At 36.4% G+C, this 19,351-nt stretch overlaps 1 protein-coding gene across 1 annotated transcript; it reads right to left on the reverse strand.

The window, feature by feature from the left end:
* Positions 1-9,961: 9,961 nt before the first annotated feature.
* On the reverse strand, positions 9,962-10,906 carry LOC107135370 (olfactory receptor 1002-like). Its single transcript, XM_015477252.1, has one exon. The coding sequence runs from the start codon at positions 10,904-10,906 to the stop codon at positions 9,962-9,964; it is 945 nt and encodes a 314-aa protein (XP_015332738.1).
* Positions 10,907-19,351: the final 8,445 nt, after the last annotated feature.

The following is a 19,351-nucleotide window of genomic DNA, read 5'->3' on the forward strand; positions in this document are numbered from 1 at the left end:
CCATTCTGACTGGGATAGTCAGTTTTGACTTGCATTTCTTTAATTGCTAAATATATTGAACAGTTTTTCATGTATTTGTTGATCACATGTATATCCTCTTCTGAGAAGTATCTGTTGAGTTCCTTAGCCCATTAATTGAATGGGTTGTTTGTCTTTTTTTGGTATTAAATCCTTTAAGTTCTTTATATATCCTGGAGATCAGTGTTCTATCTGATGTGAATGGCATAAAACTTTGCTTCCCATTCTGTAGGCTCTCTCTTCACCTCAATGATTGTTTCCTTTGCTGAGAAGAAGCTTTTTAGTTTGAATCCATCACATTTATTGATTCTTGATTTTATTTATTGCACTTTAGGAGTCTTGTTAAGGAAGTCAAAGCCTAATCTGATGTGATGAAGACTTGGGCCTACTTTTTCCTCTATTAGGAGCAGGGTCTCTGGTCTAATTCCTAGGACCTTGATCCACTCTGAGTTAACTTTTGTGCATGGTGAGAGATAGAAGTTTAATTTCATTTTGCTACATATGGATTTCCAGTTTTCCCAGCACCGTTTGTTGAAGAGGCTATAATTTCTCCAGTGTATGTTTTCGGCACCTTTGTTTAGTATGAGATAACTGTATCCATGCGGGTTGGTCTCTGTGTCTTCAATTCTGTACCATTGATCTACATGTCTATTTTGGTGCCAATACCATTCTATCTTTGTCACTATTGCTCTGTAGTATAGTTTAAGGTCTGGTATTGTGATGCCTCCTGCTTCACTTTTTTTTTTTTTTTTTTTTTTTTTTTTTTTTTTTGCTAAGGATTGCTTTGACTATTCTGGGTCTCTTACTTTTCTAAATAAATTTCATAATTGCTTTTTCTTGTTCTATGAAGAATGTCATTGGAATTTTAATAGGAATTGTATTAAATATGTATAACAATTTTGGATGTACGGCCATTTTGACAATATTAACTCTGCCTATCCAAGAGCATGGGAAATCTTTCCATCTTCTAAGGTCTTCTTTAATTTCCTTCTTTAGTGTTCTGTAGTTTTCATTCTAGAGGTCTTTCACCTCTTTTGTTAGATTGATTCCCAAGTATTTTATATTTTTGAGGCTGTTTTGAATAGGGTAGTTTTCCTAATTTCTCTTTCATTGAATTCATCACTTATGTATAAAAATGCCTTTGATTTATGGGTATTGATTGTATATAAAATACCCATACTTTCACTCATTATTTTATATAAAATCGATACCCATAAGCCAAAATGATTTTTAAAAAGAAAAACAAAAGAGAGAGTGTCAGATGTCAATATAAATTATTAGGATGCCATAATTAAAAGAGTAAGGCATTGTTCATAGAACAGAAAAGGAAAGGAATAGAAAAGAATAGATAAATCAAGAAAACTAAAAGCTGACCTAAGCATATATACCAGTCCTGTATAACAAAAATAAATGTTTATTTATGAGCAGTGAATAAATCATTGCTTTGAACTATGTAACTAACCCTGGACAGTAAGACACTGCTTCTGGGAATTTTTTGGTGGGAAAGTGCCTGCAGAGGGAAACACCCATTTGTAGTTGTCTCCTGTTGATAGGGAGAATTCCTTGCTTGTCATGAAATTTACTAATTCAAAAGCCTTGAATTCAAATCCCAACCACCAGAGGTAGAAGAAATGGATGTGAGCTGATAAGCCCCAACCAAGCTGTTTTGATCACAAACTTCATCCTTTTTACCTTGAAGAAGGCTTTTCCCAGTGAACCCTTTGAAGTTTACACCTATATAATAAATATGCAGACGTTCGCTCATTATTAAGCCAGACTTCATCAGGCTGGTTTACTCACCATGTCCAGCTTCCACTCATAATTGAGTCTTTGTCTTTTTATTTTTATAATTTCTAATTTTCCTAATCCAACCTACCACTTGCGTTCAGAGAACTATTTACTCTCCGTGCAGGTCTCGGCAAAAGGAAATGAAAATAAATTAGTCATCAAAAGGTATTACAATATTTGAATGCTTTTGAAAACATAGTGATGTCGAATATCTACCAAACACTACTAAAACTAAAACAATCTTAACTGTCAACATAAGACAAGAAACAGTAAACAGAATTATTATTTTGTTATGGAATGGTCTTCTTAAATAAATCATAAAATCATTAAAAAATGAAGGAAGTGTGAAGAATTGTACTATCCCTTATAAATTTAAATGAAAGTACACTCTATGTAAAATTAAGATATTCAGACAGGGGAAAACATTACAACACCCACAGCAAGGAGTTAAAACCAGAACACACACACATACACACAAAAAAAAAAAATATCACAGACCATTAACAAATAGCATCCTAGCAATGGACAAGAACATCCTACCATGAGAGACCTGCAAAGTCCAATAAGCATGAAAAATGCTCAGTCTTTCTAAAAATAGACACCGAATTAAAACAGCAATATACAATATACAACTTCCACCATCACATCTACAAAGTTTTGAGAAATATGAAAACATGAAGTTCTGAAGAGGCAATGAAAGTCGTGATCAAAGATACATGAGGGTTCGGGGTCTCTGTCTGGCAATTTCCCACTAGCTACATTTAGTTTTTTAAGTGTTTATCTGTTGAGTCAGAAAATTCCACTAGTCTCCACCTTGAAGACACACACACAGGGGAAAAACAGGGATGCCCATGCCACCATTGTTTAAAATGATGCAAAACTGGAATCCACATAAATGTTCTCTGAAACAATCACAGCAAAATAAACTTGGGTATACTCATTTAGTAAACACTGTACCAAACTGACTCTTCAATATAAGGTGATTTTAGACATGCCAACGTAGTCACTTTTTAAATACAGATTTAAGAGAAGAAACTTACAGCATGATGAATACAAAATTACATTTTAAAAATCTCAACATTTTATTTAATGAGAATTATTTAAATGCGTGCACAAATAATACAAGAGTGTGGAAGAAAATACAACAAACTAGCAGTCTGAGATTAAAAAGGACCAGGAAAATGCGTTTGGTGAATAATCAAATGGAATCCTAGCTTTACTACAATGTTAAGATGTTTAAGACAAGTGTAAATGTATTACCTTTGTTTTTAAAAATTAATCCAAAACCACACCAAGGAGAAGGACAATCTAGAGCAATTCCTTAAAGTATTGCAGCATTTACAAAAAGAGCCACAATCGATCAGTCTGGGTGAGGACCAAGAAGAGGCAAAAAAATCTGTGAATCCTTAACAGGTAGGAAGTGTGTGGGGGGGGGAATTACAAGCTATGCCTTTAGAGCTTTAGATTTCTAAAATTCTAAGATACTAAAAGAACTCTAGCCCCCACCTCACCCTTTAAGAAAACTGACTCTTCAAGCTGTGTACCCAAAGACCACAGAAATTGTGGCAAATTGAAAATCACTTTCTGCCACATAGTGCTAAAGATTGAGTGTGAGTGGCTTCATGATACAGAAGATTTGGGGGTACAGTGAGTGTGAGACTAGGAACAGCAATTGTGCAGTATTCGGGGCTCAGCAGATTCTGCCCAAATTCCTTACCAACATCAGCATATTTATGTGCGCATAAGTCTGGGTAAAGAATGAGGTGATCTGCATCCCACAAAGCAAGCAAGCAATGGAGGCTCGGAGTGTGGATTTTTTTTGATCTAAGTCTCAGGGCTTGTATTTCCTAGAAGGTGGTGTGAGATCAACACTGTTCTGTGTGAATTCAGAGCCTCCAGGCTTTCAACTATACCACTTCTGCAGGAGGGAACCTCAGATCTCTCAAGGGCTTCAGGACGAGTGAAGTTCCGGTACCGCAAGATGGCTTCAACTTGATCCTCACCTCTATATGTATGTATATTCAGACAGGGAAAACACAGTACTTTTTGCTGGAATTCAATGCAATCTCTTAACCAGTTATGGACTGAATATAATATTGTTCTGTTATTTTTTTAAACATCAATTATAATAGTTTTCTTATAAATCCACTTAATTCATTTTGAACTTCTCAAAGTGTAAACAGAGAGACAGAAATGAATGTTAAGTGTCACCTACACTTACTTTCTAATGAGTTCCTTTCTTCTTTGGAGATATCAAAAAGAATTAAATTGATGTGGAGTATAGACCATACTGCTTTGCAGCCCACAGTCCATCCCCCACCCTTACCTGGTGCCAACTGCACAGAGAAGTCAGAACTTCCAGGAGTTAGTTTTATTCTTAATCTTCCTAAGGAGCTAGTAGGAGTCCACTCAGAGGCAAATTAAGTGTCTTATTCATTTGTATTCATTCAGAAGCAGTTACATCATTTTCATTCTGGGAGAACATGTCCCCAAAGTCTGCCATACCTTGGGAATTTTGTTGTTAAGAAAGAAGTAAATTAAAGTTTTTTTGCTCTCTGGGGTCAACTTATTTGTTTTCCATATTTCACTGGATACTTTCCTTTTTCCTTATCTCCTTCAAAGACAAATAAATAAAGAAAAAAACTTTTGTGTAATGATGAGACAACTCTTTGAGGGTTCCCCACAAGAAGTACCATGAAGTTTCTGGAAATGCTTAGTTGAAGGGCATCATAGTAGAGGATGGACCGTGGAGATATCTTAGACCTCCTGCTCCAATCACTGTGCCCAAATGCTCTGAAACCAAAAGAATGTAGACAGTGACATTTGCCCAGGCTGGGGCTTACCTAGCAATGCAAAGGTATCAAGTATCATTCCATTTCCAACCATCTTTAAAATTACTCATCCATCCATTCAGGACTTCTCAGTCACCTCACACGTTTCAGGTATCAATGTCATTGGAAAGATGTTTCTTGACATCAAGCATCCTCATGAACACATGTGCACTGTCAGATGCTATTGGATCCTCATCCACTTTCATTGTCACCTTCTTTAGATAAGGAAACACACACATACTCAAACACATGTGCACACATATGCACACACACATGCATGCACATACGTACACATGTGTGTGCAACACATAAGCATCTTTCTCTCTTTTTAATTTTTTTTTTTTTTGCACCAGGGATTGACCCCCGGGTGTTTAACCACTGAGCCACATAACCAGTCCTTTTTATTTATTCATTTATTTATTTTGAGACAGAATCTCACTAAGTTGCTTAGGGACTCAGTTGCTGAGGCTAGCCTCAAACTAGTCACTGAAATTATAGGCATGTGCCATTGTGTCCGACCTAAATATTCTTTAATAACTTAACATTTGTTTTTCTTCCAAATCTAATATACTTCTTTGCCGTTGATTGTAAAGTATTACCTCACAAGTGTATATGGGTTTTTTTTCTTTCTTCATTCTTGAATGAGGATCTAGGATAGATAATCCCATAGGGTATTCATTTAGTAGAATTTCATACAGGTTAGATAAAATCTTATCTTTCACACTAAATCTTCATAACATGAACCTCTGAACTTGGGGCTATGTGCAAGATTTCTTCTTAGACTTGAACATATCTACATATTGTCTGGTATCTTGTTAAAATATAAGTTCTGATTCAACTGGTGAAGAGTAAGTCTGCATGGGCTAATAAGTTCCCAGAGGATGCCAAGCCTATACTTTGAGTAGGAAGGATATGATAGGTAAGAGGAAATCAGAGCCCCACAGGGCAATGCTGATGCTAGATCTGTTTCCAAGTAGCATTACCTTACTTTGGGAGGAAGTCTTACATAAAACAATAATGTGTACAATGTTCCCCCTGCTCATCACCGGAAAAACGTATTCTCATGTCTCAAAGTAAGCGTCTGGAAAGCAGATGACTAAATCTGAGTTTTCTGATTGATTCTGATCCTGAATCTTCAGACACACCCATGATTGACAAAATATCTTTCTCCCTTTTTAAGAGTTGGGTAAAATGTCATTTATTTTTTGAAAGACTGCTTGAGTTTAGCCACTCATACTTGGTTTACTCCCAGTGCCAATATGATAGTTCCTCTCATTTTCTAGGGCAGACAGGGAAAACACTGCTTTGGAACATGTGAATAAGTTTTGTCATGTAGGAACAGATATTTTCTGAGCCCATCCTAACAAGAGAGGTTGAACCAAGAAATACAACATTGATGCTGCATTTTAAAACTTTACCAACAAACAACACTTGAATGAAAAAGACCATAATTCTTAAGTTCAGTGCTCAGTGAATTATTACCAAATAAAAATACCCATATAACCATCACTCACATCAGAATGGACAATCACCACCACCCATCCTCTGTTGTTCATATATTTTATAGTACTGCTAGTATTCCATGTTACGAATATTGCACAAGTGATTTATTATTTTACTGCTATATTCTTGGAAATATACCAGGGATCAAATTGCAATTGAACTGTCAGGATGAAATTATACCAGAGAGAGTTAAAAAAAACAGGAAATATTTTATTCAACACTGCAATAGAAAAATGACATTGAACGCAGCTTTTCTGGAATAAAATGTAGAAGAGTTTTTAAACACTGGAGACAGCTAATGAGTACACTGGCGTATTAAGAAGGAAGTCGGTCAACTTGATTAGACCATCCATTTACTAATTGCCAAAACCCAAAATTAGGCTCCTATTTTCTCACAGACACTGGAGGACAGGGCACACTTCCTTGATGATTGATTACATATTCAAGAGACAACTCCAAAGTCCTTGAGAAAGATACTTCTGCATTGTATAACTGAGAGGAGGACAGGAAAAGATTCACGCCTCAAAGAGACCAAGAAAGAATGGACAATTTCTAGTTTTCTAAAGTAAATATTCCAAGGAAAGGGAGGTCAAAGGTCTCTAGTCAAGAAGTAGCTTGCCTAAAGTTTAGTCAAGCTGAGAGTCACCGTAAGGTGATCTTGGTTGATAAGATACATCTCAATTAAAATGGGATGATAATCCAAGTTTTCTAATCCAATAGTGTCAAACCCCTAAGTAGTGTATGAGAGCCAATAATAATAATAATAGTATCTCATTGCCTGTTTAGTTGTAATTTCCCTGATTTCTAGTGAAGTTAACAACTTTGTAATATTAGAGTGCCTAACCTGGTGTACTTTCTCAATAGGATGCCTGTCTTTTTTTTAAATCATAGTATAATTCATATATCCTAAATAAGCTAGCTCTATGTATTATAAATATATTTCCCACTATGTGGCTTATGTATTCATGATCTGAATGGTGACTTTCGACATATCAAAATTAGATTTAACATGGTTCAGGATCTCAATATTTTCCTTCAAGTTTAGTGGTTTTGTATTCTGTTTAAAAAAAAAATACATTTCCCTACCTCTAGGCACCACCACAGATCCTAAATACATTCTCTGATAGTGTCTTCTACATTCTTCAGGTCCCTGCTGTTCACACCTTGATCTCCACTCCACCCCACCTAGTGTGTTCTTGGTGTGTGCTGAAAGACAGGGGTAAACTCCATTTATTTCATACAAACATCCAATGGGTCTAAAACCATGTTTTAAAAATCTCTTCATTCCCTGTTACTTTGCTATAAATAAAGTGTTTATGCAGAGCATCTGTGTGTATTCTAATTATAAAGATAATGCATCTATAATCTCTGCAATGCTAACAGGGTCCTTAGTCTATTCTTGATCCTTTCTTGACTACTACATATTCATAAGTCTATATCCAATGGAGAAAGATCCCCACCTTTGGACTCCATTCCAAAATTTTATTCCTCAAGACCAATTTGGATATTTTGGTCATTTATATTTCCATATAAATTTTTCAATCATCTCAGTGTCTTAGGAAACTGTAGGCCTGGACTCATTCTATACTCTTTCTTTAATCCTGTAGAATATGACTTGACTGCTTCTGCTTCCATGATATGGGCATTGATGTTTCATCATGGTCTGTCAATGTGTCATCCCCATGTGACAACCTATGGCCCCTTTTCCTTAACCTATTCTTACAGTCCATTCTCACTTATAGAAATACCGGAGATCAAAATTCCATGTGTTCTATAAAATAGGTGCTAATGATAACCTTATCCAACAAGCTTTGCCTGACCCCAAGCAATCAGAGCAATCACTCCCTTTGAAATTCAACAGCCTAAGACTGTGTGCCAGGATAAGACAGGAGGACTGCAAGTTTGAGGCCCACGTTAGCAACTTAGCAAGGCCCTAAGCAACTTAGAGAGACCCTGTATCAAAATTAAAAATAAATAGGGCTGGGGATGTGGCTTGGTGGTTAAGCACCCCTGGGTTCCATTCCGGATATAGAGAGAAAAATAGAAAAGCGTGCAATGGAATAACTTTTTATCTTGGGCAACCAAGAATCACCTGTTGAAACAAGAATTTTAATAAGCCACAAACAAGATAATGTTTTTTAGTACTCATATAATTCACAGTAAATCTCATCTCCCAACACACCATTAAGTAATCTTTCCCTTATTTCAAACCTCTCCATTCCAAAAACACCCACAATATATAGCAGAAAGGAAAATATCCTGAAAATCAGAAGAAACAGTGATTTAGCAAATTTCAATCCCTCTTCTGGGAAACACAACTTCCCTGTCACCATTTTGTGTAGGGTTCTTTCGTCCTTCTCTTACCCAAACAAAGATAGCAGACTTCATGGAAAGCCACCCAGAAAAACAGATGGTCTTCATCTTTCTCAATCCCTACCCTTTTTAAAGACATTTCTGTCACTACTCTTTCTAAAGTATAAAATCTTCTATTCTATCTTGATTCTTTGATATTTTGACACAGAAATCTTTATAATCAAATTTTTTGTTGTTTTTTAATAGCTTGTTTTTCCAACTCTTCTAATCTCTAAATTACATGAATACTTCTATTCCCACTCAATAGGCATAATAATGACTGGCACATAGTGGAAACACATAATAATGTTACACTAATTCACAGTTGCAGAGTTCATTGAATCTCATTCCACCTTACATGAATAGCATCTATCCCAAATATTTCCCCAAATCATTGGTAAAGACAGCCAGCATTGGGTGCAGAAAGCATGATCAATAAACAAAGTTAAAAAAAAAGAAAGAAATTCTAGGTAATTAAGGCTTCTTGCACCCTTCAAGTTCTATAGAGTAAAATTAAATTTCTCTTCAATGAAGGTCTTCAAAGGAAAGGCAAAATGGGGTTCTTGATGAGTCTTATATCTGTGTCAATCACGCATTCCCCTCATTTCTTTCACCAGTTGCTATATTCCAGTAAAGGAACACAGAAATAGGGTTGAAAAAATATTATATTGGGAGGGAAAAAAACATTAAATCAATTATTAAGGTCATAGGAAATAAATTGACCCTTCATGGCTATCAGATTTGTCTTCTCTAAAATGTTAATTAATGCCCTGCCAGAAACACAAAAACCAATAACGATAGTAATACCTACTTCATGATTTAAAAAAAAAAATGCAGTTCAGGCTGTACTTTATGTACATAAATCATGAACTTGGGTGGCAGAATCCTGACAAGGTGTTACTATCACTGCAGTGCATGTGAAGTAAAAGGTTTTCAAAAAACATTTACTCCAAACATACAGATAGTTTTACAAAGTGTCAGAGTTCCATTATAGCAGAACAATACCATATGTAACCATTTATATTTTAAAGGACTCAAGAAAAATAAAATTTTAAAAAATTTAAAAATAAATTTAAAACACACACACACACACACACACAAAAGACCCAGCTTGCAGGACTTGGTTCTGAGTACCAGCACTGAAGTACTGTTAACCTCATAGGTTATGATTTTTACATTTATTCAGGTTTTAATAAAGAATATTGATTTCCTAGTCATAAATGTAGGCATTATTTTCTGAATTTGATGATTATACAATCTCCCCCATCTCAGTCTGAATTTCAAAATCTCATTCTTACTGATGAAAACACTGAAATAATAAAATTTGACCAAAGATTTTATAAGACCTAGCAATGAGACAACAATAAAGAGGGAATGTCATCTTAAAATCTGGACTCCTGTCACCCAGTCCAGTGGTTTGGGCTCCATCCCATGTCACATCTTCCCAGTGGTACAATCAGTACCCTACTCTACCTGCCAATAAGAAGCTTCTTCCTCTCCAACACTCTTCTGAATGAATCTTTGACTTCCTTGTTTCTCAGGCTGTAGATTAGTGGATTCAACATGGGAATCACTGCGGTGTAAAACACGGAAATCACTTTATTGATATCCAGAGAGAAACTAGAGCCTGGACGAACATAGATGAAGAAAAGAGTCCCATAAAGGATGGAGACAGCCGTCAGGTGGGAAGAGCAAGTGGAGAAGGCTTCGCTCCTGCCAGCAGCAGAGCGGATCCTCAAGATGGCGACCCCAATGTGAATGTAGGACACCAAGATGATCACACCACTGAGGACTCCAAGGGCTCCAGCCAAGGCAAAGAGCAAAATTCTATTGACCTGGGTATCCGCACATGCCAAAGAGATGACAGGAAGAAGGTCACAGTAGAAGTGGTTGATGATATTTGGACCACAGTACGGTAGGCAAAAGGCCAAGGTTGTGTGAGTCATGGAGCTTACAAATCCCATGGCATAAGGCCCTGCCACCAGCTGCACACAGACACCCTGGGACATGATGAGTGTATACAGCAAGGGCTTACAGATGGCTATGTACCGGTCATATGCCATGGCAGCCAGAAGGAAACATTCTGTCACTACGAACTGACTGAATAGCCCAAACTGGGCAGCACAACCCAAGAAAGAGATCACTTTTTTCTCCACAAAGATATCAGTCAACATCTTGGGACCCGTGATGGAAGAGGAGCAGGCATCCACAAAGGACAAATGGCTGAGAAAAAAGTACATGGGGGTTTGGAGTCGAGAATCCATGCAAATGAGGATGATCATGCCCAGGTTTCCAAGGAGAGTACCAACGTACACTAGGAGGAAGGTCAGGAAGAGGAGCACCTGGTACTCAAGTGAATTGGTTAAGCCCATGAAAAAAAATTCAGTCACCAAAGTTTGATTCTCAGAATCCATTTTTTATTTAATCTGCTGAGAAAAAAAAATAAGACATTTTTATTTAATCCATTCTAATTAAAGGCTTTCTAGTTTTGCACCTGAATTTTACTTGTTTTTTGTTTTTAAATTTACACAGCATAGGCTGACAGGCAAATATCTGAGTTCTACCCCGGAGGACCTGCTAAGTCTCTGCTAACCATCTGGGTGCATCTGAGTTATTTACTGAACCTCCCTGGGTACTTCAGTGTCCTCTATAGTCAAAAGATGATTTGGGGGGCTGGGGTGTAGTTCAGTGGTAGAGCACTTGCCTAGCATGTGTGAGGTTCGATTATCAGCACCACATAAAAAATTAATAGATAGAATAAAAAAGTTATTTTTTTTAAAAAGATGACATTTGTCCAGAGTTGGAATTTTGCAGCTAGAAGTGAAATGTGGAGGCTCTCTAAGGGAGGTCCTCTCACTTTTCCATGATACTTATCTCAAAACACCCATTTCAGAGAAAAGGACATTCCACAAAATCTATGAATCCAGGCTGGTATCTACACTCACTCTAGGTTAAGTATATATAGGTATGAATGATGTAACTTCCTTTCTGCTCTTTTAGATTCTATAGAAACAGCCAAATGGTACAGAAGATATCTATAGATGTCTCAAGGACAGGAGGGAAGGCTGAAACAAGGGAACAGAGCTTTGGGACAGGATCAAACAGCTCACAGTCTCTCTTTTGGGACACACATTGTAATATACCACATCCCCTCATGTCATAATACTCATTAATTCAGTTACTCTCCACTGAATTTTGAAACCCATCAAAGAAGGGATCAATCAATCCTTAAGTACTGAGGGGTGTTGTGACCCAATCATTGCTGCCAGGTACTTGGGAGAGACAAATAAATATTTGAAGAAAGAAGGGCATACCTGGGCATTTATCTGAGAGAAATAAAAACTCATATGCATATAATAACTGTACAGAACTTTTTACAGCTGCTTCACTTATATTATCAAAAAACTTGAAATAACCCTACCGTCCTGTAACTGTTGAATGGTTACACTGGATATTGCTCAGTGACGACTAAGGTGTAGCAACACCTTAAGTGAATCTCAAAGGAGGTATTTGTGGTGGTGACATAGCATGTCCTGACTGTGGTTATGTTTAAATAAACCTGTGCATGTGATAAAAATGGTGTGGACCTATACACACATATCAGATGGGCATTATTTTCCAGGTTTTAAATATGCACTACAATTGCTAGAGATGTACTCAATGGTGAAACTGGACATAGATACTGACGATCTCTGGGCGTTGTCTTTGTGCATCTTGTGAATATTCAAATGACTTCAAACTAAAAATTTAAAACAAAGAAAAAGGAATGAAAGATCAGGGAGAAGAGGGGTAAGGGAAGACACTGTGAAGACAGGAAAGTTGAGGAAGGGTGGCATATATGTGGGGCCTTGAAATTTTCAGTGAAAAGTCACAAAATCTATGAATTAAACTGGTATCTACACTAATTCCAGATTAAGAATATATAGGTATTAACGATATATAAAAAAAACCTCTTTTTTGCTCTCTAAGATATGAAACCACAAAAGATATTCATGAGATTTGATATGGGACACTATTGAAAATAATGTAACAAATCCCCCACCTCCCAGGTAAAAAAAAAAATTTAAAAGATTGTGTCATCTGAATATATAGATAGTTGGATATACAGATATAGGTATAAGTATAGGTATAAATATAAACACAGATACAGATATAGATATAGATAGATTTTCTTACTGTAGTGGGAAGAGAATTCAGTCCAATGATTTACATATCAAGCCCTTTTCATTTTCTTATTCTGAGACAAGTTCTCTTTAAATTGTCCTGGCTGGCCTCTCAAATAGCAAGGACTGTTCCTGTGTGCTACTGTATCCTGCTGGCTAAATGAACATTAATAAAAAGAAAAATTACTGATTTCTTGTAGTATCAGAAGCAACGGAAGTTGGATAAGAAAAATCCTGAGGAGATATAATTTAAGATTAATCAGAAAAGCTACATCTGAGTAGTAAAATGTTTCAACATGTCATGTTCTCATGTATTCTATATATAGAAAACAATATCAAGTCCTCCATATTTTTAGTATTTATTTTAAAAGAGAACGGAAAGAAAATATTTTAAGTGACACAATGAACTTAATCCATGGGAAAAGTATACATAGTTGATATTAGAATATACACAGCTTGGGGTGTTTTCATTTGTTCTTTTTAGTTATATATCACAGTAGAATCTATTTTGATATATTTACACAAGCATGAAATTTATCGATATTCTAATTAGGATCCCAGTCTTGTGGAAGTACATGATGGTGAGATTCACTGTGGTGTATTCATATAGGTACATGGGAAAGTTATGTCCAATTTATTCCCCCGTTTCTATGATTTCTATCCCTCCCCCTCCTTGTCATTCCCTTTGTCTAATACACTGAACTTGTATTCTTCCTCTACACATTTTTACATACAACTAATATTTTTCTGTAAAAATTACAGGTAATGAACTATATACAAAATTGATATGAAATTGTGTGGGGGGGACTATTAAGCTATTTTTTCCCCAACTTTAGGTAAGTCAAAGATTTCAATAGACAAAAACCATAAGGTCACATGATCACGTGACTTAGTTCATGAGCAGAAGCAGAATGAACGAAGCATGTTCAGAGGGTGCTTTCCTGTTTCCCTTATGTAAGCTGTGCATAGTGAAGAATAGGACCTGGAGATGACAAGTCCTCTTCAGTTTCACCTTCTATGAGCCCCAAAATCTTCCATCATGAATCTCTATGTCTATGCCAGACCCCAAATTCAACCAAAATGCAGATTGTTAAATTCATAACCCAAAACACCAAAGAAGGCAGAATAAATTCAGAATTGTTCTCCTGATGATCTTAGTAATGTTTTCCATTTTTCTTAATATATTTTTGCACACCTGAGTTCACGGATGCAACTTAGGAACCAAGTTCATCTGCCTCTTTGAAGAAGCAAACCCCGCTTTTGTCAAGCTGAATTACAAAATGAACATTATTTCGGCTCTGAAAATGAATTACCCTGAAATGCAGACTTGTCCGTCTTCTGTACTTCTTCAGATGTACAGGAAGATAGTACAGGAAAACAATATCTTCAAAACTAAGCCTTACAGTGGCACCTTTAAGAACAGTTCATTAACTAATGCTGCAAAGCACACATGAGAGATTTTCCAAAGACCTCTGACTAAATGGCAGCCAACTCCCCAAGGAAATAGAAGCTCAAGAGATTGGGTCTCATAGGGAAGATATTGACGTTACTTTTTTAAATTATTTTAAAAATATTTTTTAGTTGTGGTTGGACACAATACCTTTATTTTATTTATTTATTTTTATGTGGTGCTGAGGATTAAACACAGTGCTTCTCACATGCTAGGTGAGTGTTCTACCACTGAACCACAACCCCAGCCCCTTGATGTTATTTTTTAAGAAAATATTTTTGAGAGTTTTAAATCCACTGCAACTATACATAATAGGACCATCTCCCTTGTAGGCTACCTCTACCTTAGAATTTCTAATTTTAAGCCTTCAACAGCTGCATATTTATGATCCCTTGGCACCATGCAGATTTGAGAATTCTAGAAGAGAAACTTGCTTTGGAGAAATTGCATGAGAAGGGGAGTTTCATGGCACCCCATGGTAGGTACAGGAGTGATTAGGTGAATACGCTTTCAAAAAATTCCTTAGAAAGTACACAGAGGGTTTGAAAATAGTCCCCTGGAGGTGATGAATCTCAAAGGAAGGCTAAAATATAAAGAAGTAAAGTTAAAATGAACTGGGGTTTTCATGAAGCAACGAGCATCTAGAAATTTAGACATCTTTGACAGATAAAGGGTTGTCCACTTTGGCTGTCTAAAAATTTCAAATTTTTGCTTTGAAAACAGAGTTGAGCCTAAATTTGATTGTCATTAGGTTAAATAATTTGAACTTTTTTCCCATTGCACCAGGGATTGAACTCAGGGGTACTTACCATTGAGCCACATCCCTAGCCCTGTTTTGTATTTTATTTAGAGACTGGCTCTCACTGAGTTGCTCAGGGTCTCACTAAGTTCCTGAGGCTGGCTCTGACCCTGCAATCCTCTTGTTTCAGCCTCCGAAGCTGCTGGGATTATAAGCATGTGCCATGGCACCCAGCAAGAATTTGTGTTTTTTTGTTTGTAAATAATTTGGAGTCTTCCAAGTTGTTTCAGAAAACAGATGATATGCATTCAGATAAAATTGCCACAGGACATTACTGTTGCCACTCATGGTGTTTATCATATATGACACTTTCTTTTAAATGCTTTGAGAAATCTCCTTATTGAAACAGCATAAGAACACAAGGAGTAAATGAATAGAGACCTGGAATCTCCTACCTCTCCTTACCCAGTTCATTTTTTCTAGCAAAGCAGGATCCTACCTCAGAATCTTTGGTCTTCTTCTTTCTTCTGCTTAAAATATTTTTCTCTCCATGGAGTTACACAATTTACTTCCTCATTTCATTCATATTTCTGCTACAATACACCTAAGGAAGGGATTCTCAGAGCCAAGATTGGTTTTCTGAACTATGCTCTCTCTGTTTCTACTCTGATTTTGAGCACCCTGTCAGAGTACCATTGGCCAGATCCTAGCCTCATTAACTTTCTGTCTCATTACCTCGTTCTCTTTTTCTTTGGAGAAATGATAATATATAACAATGAATTTTATTGTGTCCACCGACTTCATAAAAACAAGCATAGAATGTGAAAGGACTTTCTCTCCAGTTTCAAAATATTTCCTTTAAAACTAAGTCTACAGGAAATATTTCTACAAAGGCTTTAAATAAATAAATGATTCTAAAAATGTTGCTACAGGAAGAAGAGTCAGGAGATCAATATAACTTCTTTTAGAAGTTGGATAATGAGAAACTCTTCTGAGATTAGAAAGGCATTACTGCTATTTCCTTGAGATGCGCTTTTAGGAAACTCAGGCCTGGATTTTGATTTGTGAAGGAAAAAGAAGGAGTTGAGCCAATACTGAATTCTGAGTGCCAGATTCTGTTTTCAGAACTGTTCTACATTTTCCTTGACTTCAATGACACTTGGTCCTTGATTTTGTCCTCCTGTGGCTTCTGTAATGTAATTACACCAAAATCATGAGTGACCCAAGAGATTCTGAGTTTATCTCAACACACAGACCAACCGTGGGGTTTCGCAGACCCTAGTGGAGACTTACTCCCATTTCTCCTATGTCTTCAGAGAAGACCTAAGTTTCCTTTTGGCTATTCCATGTTTTGTTGTCTTTTTTCATTCCTTGCCTGACCTTGGGTCCTCTGAGAGTTCCAGGAAGATAGACACAGGGTTGTGCATCCACATACCATTTACAGAAAAACTTGCAGCCCAAATACAGAATGTGCAACAGAGGAGTACTCTATACTGTGACCTCACCTCTACACGTCTGAGATGAATTGTTGATTTTTAAATTTATGGAGTTTTTTAAGTCTTTTTTAAGATGGATGGGTGACTTCTAAGTTTCTTACATGCCAGTCTGATGCTACTTTTTAAGCTTTTGTTGACAATAACAGCAGTCTTTACAGAGAGTTGTACTACATGTATGTAGCCTCCAGCCACATAAGAAAATAGAGCATCACCACCATCAGCATCAAATGAATGTATTTTGTGTGTGAAATTCATCTGTTGTTAAACAAACCTGTAGTCTATAAATTTTTATTGCTGATAGTATTTCATTATATGAATATTCCACAGAAGTTTTACCTATTATTTTGTTATTAGGCATTTAAATTTTTTTCCAGATTTTCACCATTGTGAATTTTTCTCAATAAGCATCCTTATATACATCTTTGGTAAATGTATTTATTTTGGGAATATGCCTGGGAATTTATTTTGGGAATATGCCTGGGAATCACCTCATTTGGTTAAACTGTCAAATATAAATTGCACCAGACAGAGTTAAATAAACAAGGGAAGTCTCTATTGAAACAATTACAATGGTGGATGTAATGGTTAATCTGATTTTTTAACTTGATTGGATTGAGAGATGCCTGAGATTAAGAAGATGCTGGGTTGGGCTGGGGATGTGGCTCAAGTGGTAGCGCGCTCGCCTGGCATGCGTGCGGCCTGGGTTCAATCCTCAGCACCACATACAAACAAAGATGTTGTGTCCGCTGAAAAAAAACTAAAAAATAAATATTAAAAATTCTCTCTCTCTCTCTTTCTAAAAAAAAAAAAAGAAGAAGAAGAAGATGCTGGGTGTCTCAATGGGGGTATTTCTAAGAATAACTGGTGTGTGGAACAGTAGATGGAAGCAGAGTCTCACTCTAAGTGTGGGCAGTACTCTCCAGTAGGTTAAAGGGTTGGATGGAACAAAAGCTGGAAGAACAAGGAAACAGCACCTGACACGATCTTGTTTCTTCTTGAACAGGTTCTTGATTGTTGCTGTGATCAACTGAGAACATCAGACTCCAGCTCCTTCACTCTTCCACAGCAGACTCTGCCCAGTGACTCTCCAGGGTGTTTGCAGGCCTTCAATCCTGGACTGGGGATGTATCATTTATTCCTCTGGTTCTGAAGTTTCAGCTTCTTAGACTAAGTAGTTACTTGTTCCACCAAGTCTCCTACCTGCAGACAGCTATTGTAGGACTATGTCGCTCTGGTTATGTAAGCCAATCAAATAAATCAAACAGGAGATTTTACATATTATTTTATATTATTATATTATTATATATAATCTTCTGTTTGATATATATCTTGATTCTTTTTCTCTAGAGAACCATAACACAGTGGAGTATAGTAAACTCACTTCCACTGGAACAAAGCTAGACTTTTTAGCTTCTGGAGAGAGCTACTAAAAAGTGCTGAAGAATATTGCAGGAGTGGGAGGGTGGTCCATGCAATTAGGCCATCTTCTTGCTACTTTCCAAAAATTGAAGTTAGACTTACATTCTTACATTCTTACATTACAGACACCAAGATTTAGGGGCCTGAACCCTCTTGATTATGTGCTTCAAGAGATAGCTCTCGAGTCCTTGAGAAAGATATTTCTGGGTCATAAAACTGTCAAGAGAATGGAGATTTATTTTTTAGACATATGTATTTATGATTTCAATTTGTTAGTAAATGCCCTAATGAAAATGGTGGTCCAGGGCCATAGTCAGTATGAAAATTGTCTAAAGTTCAGCTGAGGGGCACTGTAAGGCAGTCTTGGGCAATGGGAGATGTGCATGTTAAAATGGAATGATAATACAGGTTTTTCAAAGGGTAGCACCACATACTAAAAACTAGTGTCCTAGAGGCAACAATTATAATTTTGGTCATTCTGATGAGTATGTAATGGTATCTTACTGCATGTTTAATTGTCATTTCTCTGATTTCTAGTGAAGTTGAGCAACTTTGCAATATTCAGATGATTAGTTTGGTGTACTTTTCCACTGGATTGTCTGTCATTGTTTTTTAAATTATAGTATAATTTACATATTCTAGATATGCAAACTACATGCACTGTAAATATGTTTTTCCACTCTGGGGTTCCATGTTTATGATATTAATGGTAACTTCTGATGTATCAAAATTAGGTTTAACAGTGCGGTTAATCAATATTAACCTTCAAGTTCAGTGAATTTTGTACTCTTTTTAAACCTGTTTTTCTCTAGAAGGTCTTAACACATATAGCAAATATATTCTCTATATTAAACTCTATATGCTTCATGTTCTTCCTTTCGTATATCAATGTCAATTTCAACTGGAAATAATATTTCTTGTCAGATAGGGTATAAATACAATTATTTTCATATAGACATATTGAACATTCTGCTTTGTAATCCTGTTTTCTTACTATCCTTGACAGAAATAAAGAATTCATGCATGGCATTTATTTATTCTTTAATAATAAATCTATTAGCATACATTAGCTAATGCATCTATACTCTCTACACTGTCCCATGTGGCCCTTTTTTTCTATACTCAATTTGTCTTAACCACTATATATTTATAAATCTATATCCAGAAAAGGAAGGCATCCCTCTATGATATTATATAAGATTAGCTTGGCTATTTTAGTCTTTTGTATTTTCATATGAACTTCAGAGTCATCTCACTGTTTTAGGAAGATCCAGGCCTGGACTCATTCAATATTGCTTTTTTAATCCTAAGGAATATGACTTCACAACTTCTACTCCCACTATAGGGACATTATATGTTTCAGCCTGGCCTGGCAATGTGCCACCCCACACAGAAAACAAACCCTTCTTCCTAGTCTGACATTCCCTTCTCATTTATGAAGGTAGTGGAAGTCAAAATTCCATGACTACCATGACGGACATGTTAATTATAATCCTATCCAGATTGCCTTTCCTGATCCCATGCAATCAGAACATCCAATCCCTTTGAAACTCAACAGCACCTGCTCTTCTCTTCTCTCCCTTAGATACCAC

This window comes from Marmota marmota, unplaced genomic scaffold (assembly GCF_001458135.2).
Source record: "Marmota marmota marmota unplaced genomic scaffold, marMar, whole genome shotgun sequence".
Lineage (NCBI taxonomy): Eukaryota > Metazoa > Chordata > Mammalia > Rodentia > Sciuridae > Marmota > Marmota marmota.